This window comes from Papio anubis, chromosome 5 (assembly GCF_008728515.1).
Source record: "Papio anubis isolate 15944 chromosome 5, Panubis1.0, whole genome shotgun sequence".
Taxonomy (NCBI): domain Eukaryota; kingdom Metazoa; phylum Chordata; class Mammalia; order Primates; family Cercopithecidae; genus Papio; species Papio anubis.
Window position 1 is genome coordinate 33,758,320 of NC_044980.1, and position 16,954 is coordinate 33,775,273.

Here is a 16,954-nt window from a genome sequence, read left to right on the forward strand (position 1 = left end):
ATAAGGTGCCATGGCTAGGGAGAGGAGAATGTCTTTACGTACTGGCAGAGCAGGCAGCCACCTCTAGGAGATTTGAGAGTCACCAGGAAGAATCTTCCCCTAGTGGGGTTCCATGCTTCCTTACTTGGAATCTCTCTATTCCCATCAGACTGATTTTCTCAGAAACTTACTGTCTTCATGATAAGAGTCAAATTTAGGGATTTACTACTTCAGTATTTATGGAGTTATTGTTATAAGCCTGGTGGCACTTGCACTCAGTGCTGGGGATACATAAATGAATATTGCTGGTCCCTATGCTCTAGGAACATACAGGGGTCTTAGGATAGGTACCATTCTGAGGCAGGAACAAAATTCTGGAGAGTGCAAATGAGGCAGTTCAGTGGTTTTGCCATTGAGGAAAGTCAGGGAAGGCTGCAGAGAGAAAGTGATATTGTCCTGTCTTTGAAGAATGAGAATAGTTTTATCAAGTAGACTTTTTTATTTTTTATATTTTTATTTTTGTAGAGATAAGGTCTTTCTATGTCGCCCAGGCCGATCTCAAACTCCTGGCCTCAAGCGATCCTCCCACCTCAGCCTCCCAAAGTACTGGGATTATAGGTGTGAGTCATGGCACCTGGCCCCTGAGTAGATTTTGAGGGGAGAAGTAGAGAGTACAAAGTTGGTCGTTTATACATGTTGATCTAAGGCTTAGGAAGTGAGAGGATGGCATTCTGTACAAAACTCCTTACACAGAATATTGTAGCTTCTATGTAGATCCAGGGGATTAAGGTAGGATAGAAGACACCTTTGGACAGATAGCTCATGCTTGGAAATGGGACTGAAAAGGTAATTTGAGCCCAGATATCAGGGAGTTTGGAGAGTTATTAAAAGGTTTGAAGTGAGGTGGTAATAATCAAGCTTGTGTTATAAAATGAGAGACTCCAGTATGGGTTGGACTGGTAGAGAAAGAAGAGGCGAAAACCAGTTAGGCCGTTATCCTGCCCAGATGAGAGTCGATGAGGGCATTGGCTATGGCAGTTGGAATGCAGAAAAGATAACCTAAAATGCAGAATTGGTGACATTTAGTGCCCCATTCAGTATGGAGTGGGAAGGACAAGGAAGAATTGAAGTTGAAGCAGGCATGACCTGGACAATTAGCTGAAATCGAGAATGAAAGGGAAAGACCAAGTGGTGGGGTGTATTAGTCTGTTTTCATGCTGCTAATAAAACATACCCAAGGCTGGGTAATTTATAAAGAAAAAGAGGTTTACAGATTCACAGTTGCACGTGGCTTATGAGGCCTCACAATCATGATGGAAGGCCAAGGAGGAGCAAAGGCACATCTAACATGGCAGCTGGCAAGAGGTCATGCAGAGGAACTGCCATTTATAAAACCATCAGATCTGGTGAGATTTATTCACTATCACAAGAACAGCATGGGAAAGCCCTGCCCCTATGATTGAATTACCTCCCACTGGCTCCCTCCCATGACACATGGGGATTATGGGAGCTACAATTCATGATGAGATTTGGGTAAGGACACCGCTAAACCACATCATGGAGGAAGGGGGAAGAAGCTACTGAGTTTGGTTTCTGACAGGCTGAATCACATCTGTATTGAAATGTTCAGTAGGCAACTGAAAGCAGGTCTAGAGCTCAGGAAAGATGTTAGTTTGGGAGAGATGAGCACACAGGAGCAAGCTGAGGCCATAGGAGTGGAGGAGCTTGATCAGAAGTAGTGTGTAGTGGTTGGGTGTGGTGGCTCATATGTGTAATCCCAGTACTTTGGGAGGCTGAGGTGAGTGGATCACTTGAGGTCAGGAGTTTGAGACCAGCTTGGTCAACATGGTGAAACCCCATCTCTGCAAAATACAAAAATTAGCCAAGTGTAGTGGTGCATGCCTGTAGTCCTAGCTACTCAGGAGGCTGAGGCAGGAGAATTGCTTGAACCAGGAGGTAGAGGTGGCAGTGAGCCGAGATCATGCCACTGCACTCCAGCCTGGGTGACAGAGCAAGACTCTGTCTCAAAAAAAAAAAAAAAGGAGTAGTGTGTAGAAAGAGAGGGGAAGAGAATAGAGGACTGAAGACTGGAGAGCAAGAGCTTTGGGAATGGGTAGGATAAAGGGGGGCCAGCAAAGAAAATAGAAGACTCAGGAGGAGCCGTATCATGGAAGCCAAGAGAGGAGAAAGGGTTTTGAAAAGAAGTGCAACAGTGGTTTCAACAGTTCAGATGGTAGAGGAAGGTCAAATAAGGTAAAGGCTGAGGAGAGACCCATGGATTTGGCAGTTGGGAGGTCATTGCAACTTGGTTTGGTAGAGACAAGTACACTCCTTGGGCCCTGGGAGAGCCCAGATTCACAGAGACTAGCTAAGTGTCTTTCACTGGAATTCAAACTTGAGGTGATGAACTTGAACTGAAGAGGAAGGCATTTGAGAGGGAGATTTCTCTGAAACTAGGCAAGGCCAGATGCTGCCCTCTCTGTCTTGCCTTGAAGATGACTAGGGTAGGTCTAGAAGGAGGTTGGCCTAGATCTTCTGAAATCAACCCCTTCCATAATGAGCCACAAACTGCCTTTGAGTTTTACTTTTCCAATTAGATTCCAAGTTAAGTCAAGATAAGTGAACAGGTTATACCACAAAAGATGGTGATAAAACCTTTCCTCCCTAACTGACAGTTTTTCCTGCTGCATGAATAGAGAACTACGTTGGGGCAATAAGTTGGAGGAGATACAAGTTTTCCTGTACAAGAGACTTTTTTGTTTGTTTCTCCTAGATGGGAAAAGCAGCTTGCTGGTCAGATGAAATGTGCATGTGGTGTAATGGAGCCTAGACTGGAACCCAGATTTTCTGATACCAGCCTAGATTTTTTTTTTTTTTTAGAGTAGGTTGTGACTGTAAGCTTTCTTTGAGAATAGCCTAGTGCCTCTTATTTCAGTCATATTTTGGTTTGTTCACTTAAGCTTTTATTTCAGTTTCTTCACTTCAGCTTTTTTTTAGTGTCTTTTTAGTGTCTGGTCCATGGAGTAAGTAAGGCTTTGAAAAATGGCAGATCTTCAAGAGAGATGAAGTGCTTGCTCAGCTCCACGCGGTGTGGTTGTCATTCATCCTCTAACTGCTTTAAAGTGGACAGACTATATAAGCTGGCCTCCTGTGTAGGCGGATGTGTGTGTCTGTGTGCGTTCATGCCTCACTGCACCCATGCATGTTTTATAGTCATCAGCCCTGCTTTGCTCATTTCACTCTGGGCCTTTTCCAGCAGCCAAAAGGCTGATTTCTCTCAATAAACAGTCATTCAGTGAGTACTTAGTGAGAAACCTGTATATGTGAAATGCCATGAAGAACACTGTGGGAAATGTAATGTAAAGAAGCCTTCAAAGGTTTTACAACTTAGTGTGGAAGGTGAACTACCTAGGGACATAACTATGAGGGAAGGCATTATAAGGTAAATGCCATGTAATTGATTTAAATAATGGGTTTCAGGAAGGTGGGGTGAAATCATTTCTGGCTGAGTTGATAGATTCAAGGGGGAGGTGGATTCAAGGGTTGTAAAAAAGGAGTAGGGTTTGGGTAGGTGGAAGAAGGGGTGGGCATTTCTGTTGAAAAGGATGGTGTGGGCCAAGGCATTAGGAAGGAAAGTGCCACGTCTGTGGAGACGGCAGTAAGCAGCCTTGCCTGGCCAAGGTTAGGACTGGTAAGATGAACCTGGAAAGGAGAAGGGTACATTGGACAGGCCATGGTGTGGTTCTAAATACAGGCTAAGGAATTTGTAATTTATTTGATAGGCAAAGAGCACTAGTGGAGATTTTCCAGCAGGATGATAAAAATGTCAAAGTGTACTTTTGGCAAGGTTAATCCAGCAGTGATGGAATGGAGGCCATCTCAGTCATCTGAGTCTAAAACTAGGCTGCCAGAGAGAATGGGTGAGAAGGGAAGGATTCAAGAGTCTACGAAAGACAGATACATTTATTTTTAAACCAGAAACCCGCTTCTGGGAATCTTTCCTAAATACACACTGATAACATGGACAAGATTATTCTTTGCAGCATCGTTCATGATAGTAAAAGATTGGAAACAAGCAAGTATCCATCAACAGGAAACTAGTATATACACACAAAGGGAAATATGGAATTTTAAAAAAGAACATGAGGAATCTCCATATCCTTCTAGGGAAAGATCTCTTTAGGGAAAAGAGAATGCACAATGCAGTGTAGTGTTTATAATATGCCTCTTTTTGTGTAAGAAAGAGGGAGTAAGAAATGAGAATGTAGGCTTATTTTTACATAAAAAACACCGAAGAGTACACAAGAATGAAACAAAAAATGTTACTTAGATGGTAGTTGGGGACAAAGGGAACAGGATTGGAAGTGAGACCTCTCAGTGTTTACTTTTTCATATAATTTTTAACTTTTCAACTATAGAAATGTGTTTCCTGTTCAAAAATGATTATTAAAAGACAGAGACCATTAAGGAGGAGTTGGCAGGACTTGGTGTTCGATTTGGGGTTGAGTGACAGTGAGGCCCAAAGATGACCATGATGTTTTGGGCCCCTGAAATTGCCATTTTCAGAGAGAAGTAGGTCAGAAAGGAAGTAGACTGGGAGAGGAATGCTGAGTCCAGTTTTTTTATGTATAGATTTTGAAATTGTGATAGAGAATCCACAAGTTGAGAATTGCTAATCTGAAAATCTGAAATCCAAAATGTTCCAAAATCTAAAACTTTTTGAGTGCTGATGTGTCGCTTAAAGGAAATGCTCATTGGAACATTTTGGATTTCAGATTTTCAGATTTTAGAGATGTTTGATTGGTTATCTGCAAATAATCCAAAAATGCCCCCCATCCAGAAAAAAAAAATCTGAAATCTGGAACACTTTAGGTCCCAAGCATTTTGGATAAGGGATACTCAACCTGTAATACATTTTCACATGTGCTGGAAATTTGGGACCAGAACTTGGGAGGAGAGAAGGAAAGGCATAAGCATGGAGGAATATTTGAGACCAGAACTGAAGAGGGGAAATGGTAAATTATAAGCACGGAAGCTAAGGTTGAAGTAATAGGAGTTGATAAAACTTGCAAGAAGGAAAGAGAGAAGTGGAAGAAACAGAAAAACTTGGAAAATGGACACATTAATGGTAGAGAACAAAGGACCTTGATAAAGAGTTAGCAAAGAATCAATTACAGAAAGTTTATAAAGGAGAAGCAGGTTGGTGCAGTACCTTGGGAGCCAAACAGCTAAGGGTGTCTGATGCTGCAGTGAAATGCAGACTGAAAAACTGCAGTTGGATTCATTTATTAGGATGTTTTTGAGGGGACCTCAGAAGAATAATTTCCCCATAATGGTTGGAGGAGAAGCCAGATCCCAGGGAGGAAGGGAAGCAATAGGGACCGGTAGGCTAGTGAAGATGATTTTACAAGAGAAGGAGATGCAGGAAGATTTTAGCAAAGAGGAAGGAGCCAGTTAGAAGAGAGGGTTTAAAGATTTTTTTTAATGGAGTAATTGATGGAATGGGATTCACAGGAGAATGTGAGGCTTTTGCAAGCAGAGTGTATAAAAGTTGGTTGGCTTGTTAAACAGAACAAGTGACACTAGAAGTGGACCTCTATGGCCCACTGCCCTGATGATGATCCTAATAAGCCTATTGATCCAGCAGCGGAGAAAGGGCAGGCAGAGATCACCAGGGTAGTTTGGTAACTAGTGGTGCACTGTTTCCAAGTGTTCAGGAAGGAAAATATGGTAACGTGGACAAGCAGTTTTCTGAAATTCTGCTTATTAATGAAACAGTAATTTAGTCAGTCTATTATTACTGGGAATCTTCCAGGTATTGGGGCTATGTTACAAATGTTGCAAGATCCAGCAAAAGAAGCCTAAGTCATGAGCTCTGCCTTCTTTGTCTAGTTGGTTAAAATAAAGACACAAAAACTGGTACAGAAACAACAGAGAATGATAAAAACCAGGTAATCTGACCGACAAGAAGCCTGATACCTACCTGAAGTGAGTCTGCATTTGAGAATGCAAGCCTCTTACAAAGATTCTGTAAACAGCACTATGAAAAATGTTCAAAATAAGTACAAATGTAGTAAATTACTCAATGAGAGAAGATAGACGTTGGTAATAATAATAATAATGGCTAATATTTCTTCAAACTCACTTCATTTAGGCACTATTTAATCCTTTTTTGTATTAAATTAATCCTTGCAACAACTCTACAAGATATATTTTCAGTACCATTTTGTAGGTGAATAAACAGGCACAGATAGATTAAGTAACTTTTTCAAGTCATAAGGATGTTCAAGTCATAATGACTAAACCAGAATTTGTACCTGGAGAGTGTGACTCTAGACCCTGCTCTTTTAATCACCATGCCACAGTAACTGCTTTAATATAGATGATGATCAAAGGTGACTGCTCTCTGGTGACAATAACAACCTCCAAAGATTGGGTAGCTCTGAGGAGATTTTCTCTGGCCTGAGTCAGTGTAGCAGACATCAGTGATAGAATCCCAACCCAGACTAAAGCAAAATGATTGATATGTTTGTTGGACAATCTTTGGACTCATTTTGCCATCTCATCAATATTTCCTTGTAATTTCTGAATCTTGGGCTCCAGAAGCAGGCCTTGCTGCCCCTCTGCCTTGAACCTTGAAAACTGCTGCACTGTCAGTGCAGGTAGAAGGGTGTTATCCTTGGCTTGGGACGGCAGATACAGAGAAGTGACTTGGTCTGTGAAGCATCCTTCATGGATATACACAATAATCTTATACACAGTGTTCTTTTTACATGAAAGAGGATGTACTTAGACTTAATAAACGTAAATTCATTTCAAAGTGTTACTGATACTGAATTCATAGTACTTTTGTCAATATGATTTTTTTCAAGTCTCATGGGCTATGAAAATAATTATCACAAGTGGAGGAAGCCATGTGGTTTTTTTTAAATATAAAAAGAGCTCTTTCATACTTGAAAAGGTTGGAAAACATTTGTCTAGAGCAGGGGTCTCCAAACTCAAGAGACAGCTCCCTTATCACTAAAAGAAACTTAAGCAAACAAATGAATTACTTTTTATATGTGTATTTTAAATAGATTGTGTACAACAGTATTGATGTGTTATGTAATATTATAAATAGTAATAAAAATAGGAAAAGGCTTCAGATAAAAAAAATAGAGAAATTTTGATTTCCTCCTCACACTCTTATGGCATATTGCATACCCATAGAGTTCATGCATTCCACTTTGGAGATCAGAGTGGATTCTGGGAAGGTGAAAGAAGTTTTTCTCCTTTAGGGCTTAAAATATAATAAATTGTTTTAAATCAAGATCCTCGTTCAGTTTGCTTAAGCCCCATGTGGCTCAGCTTTTCCATCAGAAGGCCCACAATGTGGGGCCTAGTCGTGTGAAAGCAAGGAACTGTATGATTAATTCGCTGCTGAGCAGAGAGGGAAAGTATTCCTCCTGGGAATTGCACAACCAGCATGGGATACTTTGCAGGGAGGGCGCAGGCTTGCAAAGCCTCAGGGACTGCCTCAGAACAACTTTCTTGAGTGGTAGTTGTTTTATTTGACATTCACAAGCCCAGAAGGAGTGTCTGCTGATTTGGGGTGGTTTTTAGTAGCTCCTCCAGTTTCACCTTTCTTCTTCCTAAGGACCCAGGGAACTGTCTTGAGTTTGGTTTTTACAGTCCTTAATGACACATTCCCAATGGCCCACCTACTTGTGGAAAATGACCTGTTTGATCAAAACACTTTCTCAGTTTTCTACTTTATTTTCTTGGTCTAAAGTAGCAATCTTGGCTTCCAGTATCTGAAGCAGAGTTTTCTGTGAGCTAACTAGTGATGCTATCTTCTTCCTCCAGACCTGTGAAGACTCCCTGTTATGTAACAGATCTAATTCCCCCTCCTCATCTTGGCATCTGCTAAGGTCCGAGCATGTCCACTCCAAAGTTCAGGTGTTGCCACTGTGATAGCATCAAGAAGTGGGCCTTTCAGAGGTGATTAGGCTATGAGGGCTTCTCCCTCATAAATGGGATTAAGGCCCTTATAAAAGAGGCTTTTTATGGTGTTTGGTTCTTTTTTTCTTCCTCTTTTCATCATATGTGAACGCAGCAAGAGGTCCCTCACAAGAAGCTGGTGTCTTCATCTTAGACTTTTCAGCCTCCAGAACTGTGAGAAATTTCTGTTCTTTATAAATTACCTGGTCTCAGGTATTCTGTTACAGCAGCACATACAAATTAAGACATCATCCAGGATGCTTTACATATTCAATGCATAGCTTATACGTTTTTCTTTTTTTCTTTTTTCTTTTTTTTCATTTGAGATGGAGTCTCACTCTATTGCCCAGGCTGGAGTGCAGTAGTGCGATCTCGGTTCACTGTAAGCTCTGCCTCCCAGGTTCACGCCATTCTCCTGCCTCAGCCTCGGGGGAGTAGCTGGGACTACAGGCGCCCGCCACCACACCTAGCTAATTTTTTTTTTTTTTAGTGGAGACAGGGTTTCACCGTGTTAGCCAGGATGGTCTCGATCTCCTGACCTCGTGATCCGCCCGCCTCGGCCTCCCAAAGTGCTGGGATTACAGGCATGAGCCACCGCGCCCGGCCCACTTATATGTTTTTCAATTCAGAGTTTCCTTTCAGTCATCTTTCTACCTTCTCTAACAATCCTGTATCCACCCAACCTCATCCCCCGGTGCGGCACACATATATACACATGCTTGCTTATTCTATCTTCAAGGCCTCAAGCTATTTAATCCAAGGGGAAATCCCTCCTTGTATCAGTCAAAATCCTATCCACTCTTGAAAAACAAGATGAGTCCTACTTCTTCTGTAAAGATTTTACTAACTATGTGTTTCTCCAAGTGTGGTCCTCAGACAGCCTTGCATTATTACCAAGATTAGTTCTTACAGATGAGAACCCTTGGTTACCGTCTGCAACATGGTTCTTGTTTTAAATGTGTATTCTTGGTTCTTATCCCAGAACTTGTGAGCTGTAACTACTGGAAGTGTAGTACAGGAATCTGCATTTTAATAGGGTGTTTATAATGCACAGTGCAATTTGAAGGCCACTCTTAACTTAGGGCACAACCCTCTCTTTCATCAGAGTCCATTTTTCTCTTCAGTTGAGACCAATATAACAGGTATTTCTGAGTATTCTGCAGCGACTTCTTGGCTCTGGGTCACTTTTATTTATTTTTATTTTTGCAGTTTTTAATGAAAGGTGTATATAGGGATACTTTCCCCCTGCATCTTCTCAAATATTTCTTCCTCTTATCTACTATTTTTCTTTCCTACTAGGTGAGATTTGACTTTCTGCTCAAGAATCTTTTTCTGTTCTTTTCCAATTTTAGCCTAGTGATAGCTGCCTTGCTGGGGTCAATGCCCACATGGATAGTTGTGCCATTAGCCTTTTCCCACTGCACCCTGTCAGTATATGCCTTTTTTTTCTGAAATAGTCTCGCTGTGGTGCCAGGCTGGAGTGCAGTGGCGTGATCTCAGCTCACTGCAACCTCCACCTCCTGGATTCAAGTGATTCCCCTGCCTCAGCCTCCCTAGCAGCTGGGACTACAGGTGCACACCACAACGCCCAGCTAATTTTTGTATTTTTAGTAGAGACGGAGTTTCACCATGTTGGCCAGGATAGTCTCCATCTACTGACCTTGTGATTCGCCTGCCTTGGCCTCCCAAAGTGCTGGGATTACAGGTGTGAGCCACCACACCCAGCCAGATGCCATATTTCTTCTGATAATCCTGGATTACTTTGCCAGTTTGCTGACCTTTGTAGTGTCCTTACACAATCTGAACTTTATCATCCTTTTTGGGGGCCGTGGATCAAGCATTGTACTTTTGTCTCAGCTGTTTGGAAAGAGGGGAAGACATAATCTTCTTGTGAATTTGGGAAGGTGCATTTGAAATGCTTTTTTATGGTTCTTGCTTTGGTCAGAAGTCACAAAAGAATTGAACTTCATTTTGACACTGCTGCTTAGACAATGGTTGCAAAAGGGAAAAGGGACCTGGGTCACCTTTAGAACTCTCCCAGGGAAGACCGTGTTCCCTTTCATTGCTGTAACTAATTCAGGAGGTGCACTTAGAACACATGAGGGCACAGGAATCAAAGACAAACTTTTAAATTTATCCTTATTGCTATTGACTTGCACCCATTCTGTGAAACTAGGCTTCAGGAGCCAAAGGCAGCTTGCTGAGTAGGACTGGGGCTGGTGGTGTGAAGTGAGGATTAGGGGCACAGTGTCCTACTTGGCAGGGGTGAGTATGTTTGTCAGCCCCTGGGAACCTGCAGAGAGAGGGCTGAAAGTGAACCCTACCTGTTGTTTTCAGTCTTCCCAAGTCTACCTCTGTTGACTGGACAAAGAGCAGCTCGTGTAAATGCCCAGGAACATCAGCAAAACACAAGGGGAAAAAATGAGATTTGGGGCTGCCCTTTCACCCTTCATGCAATGCATATTTGAGAGGAACCTGGTGCTAAATCATTAGATGACCTGCTTCTGGGTTAGGGTTTTGTATGTAGCAGAGCAGCTGCCTCCCTGCAGTCTATGGAAAGTCAGCCCTGGACACAAGTTTTGTATTTTTAAATATTAAAAAAAAAAAAAAAGATAAAACCAGGGGGAAAACCCCACCAGTTCTGTCTAGCTAGGGTCTGGCCTTGCCTTTGTCTTCTTAGTTTGGAGCCTCACTGCATTTAGCAATTGCAATCTTTTTATGTGTGTTATGTGACCAGTTAGTATCACCAGATTCATCTTAGATTGAAAAAAAAAAAAAAAAAATCCCCAGATGGAAGTAATTGCATTCATAAGCCCTTGTATTTACAGAATGGCTTTTCCAGAATGCTCAATGCACAGCATTCTATGGCATAACCTACTTTGTTCCTGGACTATCTCCATGTGTTTGATAAGGGGCAGCTTCTATAATTATTATTGTTGTTCAACAATTTGAGGATGGAGAAGCTTTGTGGGTTGAAAAGGTCACATGGCATTAGTGGCAGGTAGAACCAGAAATAGGATACTCACCTTTCATTCCTGTCTCTATCTTGAGTTCCAAACTGAGCTCTGAAGGCTAATGTTGAGAGGGCTGAATAAGAACCACTTGTGGTGCAGATTAAAATTAGAGATCCCTGGACCCCACTTCTCTAGAGATTCCCCACTCAGTAGGTCTTGGGTGGGGCCCAGGAATCTGTATTCTTTACAAGCATTTCCAATAATTCTGATTCACAGCCAGATTTAGGAACCAATGCTATAAACCATATGACAACTGCACTGCCCACCTTATCCCCTCCCAGGAATGTTTTTGACTGAAGCATGCCTTTTTAATGTCTGTCTTCTTGCTACCCACCCTCTAACTCCCCCAGGCCTCCCAGTTCAGGCCAAGAAACATGCTGTGTCAGCCAAGAATACACTGTTGACCTGGAAGGCAAATACGACCTCAGATAAGGAGAGAGAGGAAATCCTGGAAGCTCTGGTCATGCTGTACTACACTCTGGGGGTGGCCTGGCTCCTGCAGAACCAATATCCTTCCCTTCCCAGCTGTGTTTAGTGTTCGGGGCCACAGGCCACACATGCCAGATGGGTCATCTCATACAGGAGGGTGGGAAATGGAACCAAGGCCTTGTAGATCTGTTCCAACATCGAGGCCCTCCACAAGCCTCTCCTCTCCATCTAGAAGGGTGTGTATTCTCTTCCTGTGTCTATTCATATAGGCTCTGAGTTGAGCCATGGAAGAGATGACATATCACCTAGCCAGTCGAAGGTTTTCTGAGTCTGTTCCACTCTTCATTGAGCACCCAAGAAAATCAGTATTAGCAATGAGGTTGCGGGTAGTGGTAGTGGTGGTGTAGGGATGGAGAGAATGGGCGATAATTTAAAGCACAATTTGGCAAACTAGGCTGCACATTGTAATCCCCTGGGGAGCTTTAAGAATTTCTGCTCTCTGTTCCTACCCCAAAGATTTTGACTGAGAGGCTCTGAGGTACATCTGTTCATTGAAATTTTTAAAAGCCCTCCAGAGATTGTAATTTGCAGCCCAAAACCACTGATTTAACTGATTCTCGATCATTTTAGTTTTTTGAAATGCTCTTGCGGATACTGCCCATGAGGCTGGAGGCCAAGCAAAATAGACAAAACAAGTAGTTCTGCAAACCCCCAGAGGGGGACTGTTATATGTGCCTTTCCTCAGAAATGGAGATTTTGACAGCCTTTTGTACCATCTCCACTGGAAAGATGTTAAGGGCATTTGATGTTCACAAATCATCATGAGCACTCCTTGAGCCCATGTGTCCCCAGTCTCCTCTCCACACATCCCCCTCTCTACTTTTTTGGTCCTAATGTTCAACTTGCAAAATCTGATATGTGGCCTTCCTCTGTTATATCCTTAGCAGGGGGCTATTGAAAATGTGGGAAATAGAAGCATGTTTGGGAATTAAAGGGATTTTTTTTGCTTTTCTGCTGTTTGCCTCTGGCCCAAAACCTGCTTTGCTTGGACTTTCTAAATGACCCAGAAAGTTCCTTTCAGAGTAATTAGTCTCTTTTACCATTCACAGGAACAGGCTTGGGAAAAATGAATAACTATTGTCACGCAGTAGATGCCTCTCAAGGAAATCGAGTGTAATTTACAGTTTCCGTTCACTCCTGCAAACCCTTCCTACTCTAGTCTTGGATTCCGGCAACCACCACAGGAAACCCAAGCCCCTGTTCCTCCTCTAAAGAATTCTTCCTTCTTGACAACATAATACATGGAAAATAGAGAACATAGTTAAGTAACCATTTTTAATATTACTTCATTTTTCCAAGAGCCCCTTTTGTTTCCTTATCACCTGCTGTCCCTGTGCAGTGGATGTTAGTTTGAGTGCTTGGCATTTTCCTTGACTGTTTCACTGGCAGAGAAGCCTATTTCAACCTGCAGAAGGCAGAGAGAAACATGAAGGAGCTGAAAGAATTATACGAAGGAAGCGTTTGTGAATTACAAGTCTCTGAGAAAGACCTAACACTTGCTTTGGGCAGGTAAGATCTGGGCTTGGAGAAGCTGAGGATTTTATGAATGAGGCCTGGAATTACATGATATTAGGGAGAAAAATATTTAGAGCAAAAAACCCCAGAAACTCAAATGATAATAAAACAGGCTCATATTTACCAAACGCATACACTGTGCCTTTTGTGTACTGCCCCATGTAATCCTCACAACAGCTATTGAGGTAGTTGGTATGACTATTATTTTATTAAAGGGGGGCAGTCAAGGAGACTGAAGCCGAGGTTAAACAAATTGTCCAAGATAACATAGCTTGTAAATGTTGGATCTGTGATCTGAACTCACTAACTCTTAGTCTTCCTTACACTTGCCTCTCACGCTCACTCTAATATATTTTTTTCTGAATTGCCACCTATTTTTGTCATTACATGTGACATTTTAGATGAAGAAACAATTAATGGAGACAGTTAACTGGAAGCTGTGAAAGCCATGCACAGCATGTGCATTTTTAAGGAAAGTGCTGTTCCATATGAAAACAAAGTTCATGGAATTTGTTTAAGACAGAACAAGATTTAATTGTCTTGCTGTTGAGTTAGGGATCCTCCGAGAATCAGAATATTTAGAAATGAATGTGGGCCCATCAGATTGTTAGAAGAAAAAGAATAAAGAGTTTACTGTTCCCTAGATTTTTCAAATATCTTTACATCCTTGAAAGCAATCTGTTTCCAGAACTGTAAGCACTTGGCACAGTAGGGTATATGACTGAATGGTAAGTAAATGAAATACATGCGTCATGTCTGCCTCCTCTAAACAACCATGAATCTAGAAGTCAAATGGGAAATGGGGAGATGTTGGAATGTCCAGAACTAAATCAAACTATTGACTTAAGTCCATAGGGCAATAAATTACATTCTGGCAAATGTCTACTCCTGTCACATAGGGCCTAAAGTTTTCTGCCTTATGTGAAAGATAGCCTTATTCCTTTTTCAGAAAAACTCTGGTGCTCATTTTGTTCATCTATTCTCCAGTATTTATTGAATACCTTTTTTATGCATGTCCTGTTCTAAGTGTTAGAGTGCCTACTAAGTATAACTACATACTGGACGCTGTTCTAAGTGCTTTACATAATTTATTTCACTTAGTCCTCATGACAGCCAATGAGGGTAGATATTTCTATCATTTTCATTTAGATAGCTTTTCACTCTGTCACTCAGGCTGGAGTGCAGGGTGCAATCAGAACTCACTGAAACCTCGAACTCCCGGGCTCAGGCTCCTCCATAGCTGAGGCCACAGGCAAGACACCACCACACCTGGCTTACACATATATTTTTAATTCAACTTAGGAATACAAATATTGGAGTGAGGAGGAAGGAATATTGATTGTGTATCTACTACGTGTTAGGTGATTTTACACTGAATATTATTCTTCACAACACACTTGCAGTATAAACTCAATTGTTTTATTTAGAAGGAAATGTTGGCTTGTAGAGTTTGATAAAGCTAATAACTACCAGAAGCAGCTTTGAACTACCCATGCTCTCATTTTGTCTTGCTGTCTCTGGAAAAATAAACCTCAATGAGATACTGTTTTATCCTCATTTAAAAAAATTATATTCCCAACTTTGTTGTGGAAAATTTTGAAAATACAGACAGGTATAAAGAACAAATAAGCCAACTGTGATACCACCACACAGACATAACTGCTATGAACATTTTGGACAGATATATGTGGATATCGATAACTATATCTCTATGTGGATCACATTTTAAGTGCAGTTTTATGTATTTTTTCTTTTAGCACAATTTTAATATCTCCCCATATCTGTCTAAAAAGAAAACATGACTTTTAATGTCTCTGAGGTATTTTATTTATGATATGCTATAATTTATTTAATCACTCTCTTTGGGGAATATTTACATTTTTTTTTTCTATCCTCTCTCATTTTTAACTGAGGAGGAATTGGCCAAATTAAATGGAACAAAACAAAGCAAAAACTTTCTTTGGCCTGAAAGAGAGAGAGCCAGAGGTAATAAAATTTTATTTTGATTTTAGAAAGTCTATGTTTATGGGTAAATTATCCCATCTTGTGAATTCCTGGAAGCCATTTTTTCCATTTGCCTTTTTAAAAAATTAGACAACAGCACGACATAGTAATGAGTTTAATGAGTAGTCAGTGAAATCTGATGGATAAAATGCAGGATAATTGGAGTTTATTTACAGCAAGGCTGGATTTTTGAGCCAGCGACCAAGATGATGGGCCTACGAAGGCCAAATTCTCTAATTCTTGGAATCAGTTCCTTTTGTGTCTGCAAAGTAAGTGACCTCTCTGTGACTTTCTACTTTCATCCCTTTTCTTGCAGAGCCTCCTTGGCCATCCACAGATTGAACCTAGCACTGACATACTTTGAAAAGGCAATTGGCGATGTTATTGCTGCCAAGGGTGACAGGACGTCAGATCTGATCAGCCTGTATGAGGAAACTGCTCAGATCGAGCAGCTAAGGAGGAACCACAACCAGGCCATCCAGTACTTGCAGCAGGTCAGTGGGTTGGCCAGAGCCCAGGCTGGGTTGCCTTGTTTGGCCCCAGGCCTGGTTCTCAGGGCCGGGGAAGCATGGGCTTCTCAGAAGAACAAGGGCTGGAATTGATTCTGTTTTAACCCTGACTTGCCTCCAGATCCACCTAAGAGCCCTTGATCAAACCTTAAATGACCAGGCCAGAGAACACTGACTCAGGTGGGTGAATGTGCTGTGTCACTGGCTGTGCAGACAGCACTTCCCCTTCCCAGGCACCCACTCTCATCTCTGTTGGTGCTGGGAAAAAGAAGCAAAATGTGAGTCTACTCCAAGGAAAAAAGATACGGGGACAACCGAACTTACATCTTCAGCAAAAACAAAGGGCCTTTTTAAAAGAAAAATCATGATATTTTAGGGTAATGCTGTCATTTGTACTTTAAACTAGTCTAGCTGATTATATTTCCAAACCTAAGGTTAAACTAACAAAAGGGCATTTCACTTGGAGGTAACTAACTTGACAAATGCCCAGGGGAAAACAAAACAAAACGTAGGAAGGAATGTTGAGTCTATCATATGGTAACAGTTTAGGGTACTTTTATGTATCATGTAGTCGAAGCTGCTAAATTCACCTTTTCTCTCTCCAAAGGAGAATGTTGCCCATGGCTTCAAGCATCTCCCACAGCGACAAACAGATCAAAATACTGGATATCCTGTATCATAGAAAAGGTGCAATGCATTCTAACAGTATACATGAAAACAGATTCGGAAGAAAAGGCATTGCACACAATCTGACAATCTACGATTAGAAACATCACACAGTGGAGAGATGTCAGAGAACGCTGCTGTGAAGGCAGGGAGTCCACTGCTTACAGAAAAAGCCAGTCTGGTTTTTGTGTTCAAGGCTTTCTTAAAGCAGTGGTCAGATCAGAATGAATAAAACAATAAATATCAGTGTTTCCCAAAAGCACCGAAAGATAAGAGTTAAAATTTACGGAATGCTTTTTCGGAATGAATAAAACAATAAATATCAGTGTTTCCCAAAAGCACCAAAAGATAAGAGTTAAAATTTACGGAATGCTTTTTCTAAGTGCCCTAGAGGATATATTGATTCATTTAATCTGTACACTAGCTCTATGAAGTAGGTACCATTATTATTTTATCTCATTTTAAGGATGAGAAAACTGAAGCACAAAGAGTTTTAGCTAACTCAGCTGACACTGTATAGCTAACAAATAGTAAAGCAGGGATTTGAACTCTAAATCTGACCATACAGCCTGTACTCATAACAACTCTGTTCTGTGTCTCGGCTCTAAAGTCTTCTCTGATAATCCCTCGGCTCTTTGAAACAACTCGCAGTATCTGGCCTGTGAAATATTAAGCACAGGTGGTTCTTTTGTGGCTGGTGGGTGTGGACTCAATGTTTTTCTCTTTCTCTTTTCCAAGTGTTACTCCTTCCATTTTAGCACAAATAATATAAAATCTAACACTTTTTTAGTGCTTACT

At 41.3% G+C, this 16,954-nt stretch overlaps 1 protein-coding gene across 8 annotated transcripts in view; it reads left to right on the forward strand.

Annotated features, from left to right (window-relative positions):
• TTC23L (tetratricopeptide repeat domain 23 like) overlaps positions 1-16,954 on the forward strand; it is a 59,058-nt gene that overhangs the window by 12,463 nt on the left and 29,641 nt on the right. For all 8 annotated transcript variants that reach the window (XR_647898.4, XM_017959473.3, XM_017959476.3 and 5 more), the window contains exons 5-7: positions 11,324-11,480; positions 12,846-12,971; positions 15,298-15,475. Coding sequence is in view for 7 of the 8 variants with exons in the window: in XM_017959473.3 (XP_017814962.1) it covers positions 11,324-11,480; positions 12,846-12,971; positions 15,298-15,475 (461 nt within the window). In the remaining variant the exon portion in view is untranslated. The remainder of the gene's footprint in view (positions 1-11,323; positions 11,481-12,845; positions 12,972-15,297; positions 15,476-16,954) is intronic.